Source organism: Eimeria acervulina, genomic scaffold, assembly GCF_000499425.1.
Source record: "Eimeria acervulina Houghton genomic scaffold, Eah_scaff2793, whole genome shotgun sequence".
Lineage (NCBI taxonomy): Eukaryota > Apicomplexa > Conoidasida > Eucoccidiorida > Eimeriidae > Eimeria > Eimeria acervulina.
In genome coordinates, this window is record NW_013548009.1 from 1 (window position 1) to 2,849 (window position 2,849).

The 2,849-nt window shown below is 51.5% G+C and overlaps 1 protein-coding gene across 1 annotated transcript; it reads left to right on the plus strand.

Annotated features, from left to right (window-relative positions):
- Nucleotides 1-62: 62 nt before the first annotated feature.
- EAH_00067550 (hypothetical protein) lies at nucleotides 63-2,262 on the plus strand (the record flags this gene model as incomplete). Its single annotated transcript, XM_013392517.1, has 3 exons — nucleotides 63-72; nucleotides 426-1,663; nucleotides 2,122-2,262. The coding sequence occupies 3 exons, from the start codon at nucleotides 63-65 to the stop codon at nucleotides 2,260-2,262; spliced, it is 1,389 nt and encodes a 462-aa protein (XP_013247971.1).
- Between the last annotated feature and the right edge of the window lie 587 nt (nucleotides 2,263-2,849).

The following is a 2,849-nucleotide window of genomic DNA, read 5'->3' on the forward strand; positions in this document are numbered from 1 at the left end:
CCCTCTCTGCAAGATAGACCGCCTGAGGTTAATTTGTGAGGAAATCTCGAAGTTGGATCAAGATGTTAGAAGGTTAATGAGTATATCTTGCATATTTCTTGTTTTTTTAACGAGGGAAATACTTAATTTTTCCATTGCAGTCGGAGTTTCATTTCTTTGGGTTCCTGTTACTGCGGGAGGAAGTCTCGAATGAACTGGCCGCCTTCGTTGCTCTTCGTAGCCGTCTCCGTTTGGCATCCTTGTTCTGCTAACTTACATGAACTTCTTTCACTGTTTCTTTGCCCTTGTACAAATTTTTATCCTCTGTACGAGAAGGTGCTCCTTTCCCTGAATGCATCGGTGGCTAGTCTACATGAGTTTCCTGGACTGGTCTTGCTGACGGTCGCAGATGAGCGAGAGAATACTTGATGGTTCTGGCTTTGCAGGTTGGAGAGGCCCCCCTCTTGGGAATTCTTCTCCTCCTGAGTATCCTCCTTCTGCTTCCCTTCTAAAGCCACAAGACACCACGCATCGAGACGGGGTGCAATGGAAGTGGGGCAGGGCCTCCACGACGGCGCGACAGTCGAGGATCTCACTGCTGTTCGCAGCATTTTCTGCCATTTCTGCTATGATATTCCTTGTCTACATGTGCAGTTTGCTAGTAAGAAAGATAATTAAGCGTGCGGCCTTCGCCCGCAGGCTGGACTCTATCTGGAGGAACAGAAAATGCAGGGTATCCGATCCAAGTAGCACCGACTCCCCTGGCGGTACGTCCTTAGATGACCAACAGGACATAGGTCTCAACATTCAACCGCCTCTTGTTCCTATGCTGGCGGATGAACTAACAGCAGATGCTTCTTCAGTGGAGGTGACCGCCGGCGCGACAGCTCCACTATTACCGGCAGAAACGGCTGAACAGGTAGCGGCAAACGGAGGAGAAGAAGGTCCTAACTGGGGAGGCGAAGAAGCACTCGGTGAGGGGCATTGGCGAGGACTGCTGATACTTGAGGTGCCGCTTCACGACGGCCCGCTACAGCCTGCCTCCCCTCTCGACCCTGGCCTGCATGCTTTTATTGACGCCGTGCTACTTGGCAGCGAAGCTCCCCTTGCTGAATCGGCCTTATTGCCAGCAGACGAACCACATAACTCTGACCTGCCTAATCGTTCTGCTGGTTCGTGGCCAGCCACATCAGCAGCAGCCTCTGGCCTGGACGGGAGTCCTCCACCGAGTAATGTGCATCAAAATCTTTCAGCGCGCCGTCCAGTACCAATCATTCTTAGAAGAGGCCGTAAGCGGAGAATTGGCGATGAGCAGGGGTCATCTCCAGGCCCCTCAACCCCCCAAAATATATCCGATGGCTCAGCTAAAGCTGCACTAGGAGCCTCTGTCCCGGGCGGGAGAGCTCCGTCGAATACTGTGGATGAAGGACCCTCAATGCCCCCCACAACAGCAAAGAGGCCTAGGGGAAGGCGCAAGCAGAGATTTAACGTTAGACAGGAGCCAGATCCAGACCCCCTGAGTCCCCAAATTATGCCGCATGACTCAGGCCGTATGTCGTGGATAGCATCAGCTGGGACACCTGCAGGAGGAGTCAGCTTCCAGCAACACGATCCAACCGCAGTGCCCTCTTCTCTTGACGATCCTAATGCTGTCCCGCAGCTGCTGCTGCCTGCGCGTATCATGGTGCGTGGGCAACGGGCGTCGCCTCAACAAGCTGAAGCTGCTACATGCAAGCTGTGCATGCATGCATGCAATAAACTAGACGCCACTACGTGTTGATTCCTGTATTTGCTGCAGCAGTCGCCACTAAAGTCGTTAAACTGTCTGGTGGATGCGTGTGCGTGCGTCTATGTGTGCATATAGCTGTTCGGAGCAGCTGATGAAGTGCAATATTCCCGGACTGAATAATGTAGTTGCTCTTCCTGCTATTTGTCTCGCTGTTCTTGTTCTTGTTGTCGTTATCGTCGTCATCATTGCTGTTGCTGCTGCTGTTGCTGTTGTTTTGTTGTGTTTTGTTGTTGTTGTTGTTGTTGTTCTTGTTCTTGTTCTTGTTCTTGTTCTTTGCTGTTGTCATGGCTGGTCCGTCTGGTTTTGCTGTTTCTGGCGCTTCTGCTGCTGCTGTTTTTGTCGTGTCTCTTTAGGATACAGGTGGAGAGCTGCGAGCGGATATTGAAGGATTTTTACCAAATTCCGAAGTGCTCAACGAGGAGCTTGCGGAGGTGCCGTCTGTAAACCCATCCGCTGCACCGCATTCCTCTAGTCCAGGAGACACCTCCGCCTGAGGAGAAAGATAATCTAGGCTTTGACCTGTCATTGGCCTTTTTTTCAACGCGCCAGTTTGCAGATACGGCACTTGATAATTGCAGAGAAGAAGGCTTCGCCCTTCCTCGAGGACCTGAAATAATTTTTATCCAATCTAGAATGCCTCTTTGCATCTGCGTTCAAAAAGATGTGGGTGAAATCCACGCAGGTCAAATGCGGGATACAAACCATGGCACTGATATTTCTGGTTCTTGACGAGCTACAATATGCAGCAGAAGCGCCGGGGGAAGGGTCAATAAGGGGTTCTTGGTGGCCGCGTGTCGTCCACCGCATACGCAACGTAAAGTGTACACCCCGAAAGAAAAACGCGCAGAGTTCTAAGTATTGCTACAATGTAGATGTCGCTCGCACGCTGCACACCGCGCTGGAGTGCTAGAGAAGAAGCTAGAGGCATTCGTTGATGATTGTGATGTGCCTGACGAAAGGGCTGCTGTGTACACCGGACTCCACGACAAAGTCCAAAGCAGCCCATTAGGGCCTTTGGAAAGAAGACCACGAAGAGTGGATGAGGTCCAGTCAATCCAACCTGGGGGGCAGTCAGCAGCAA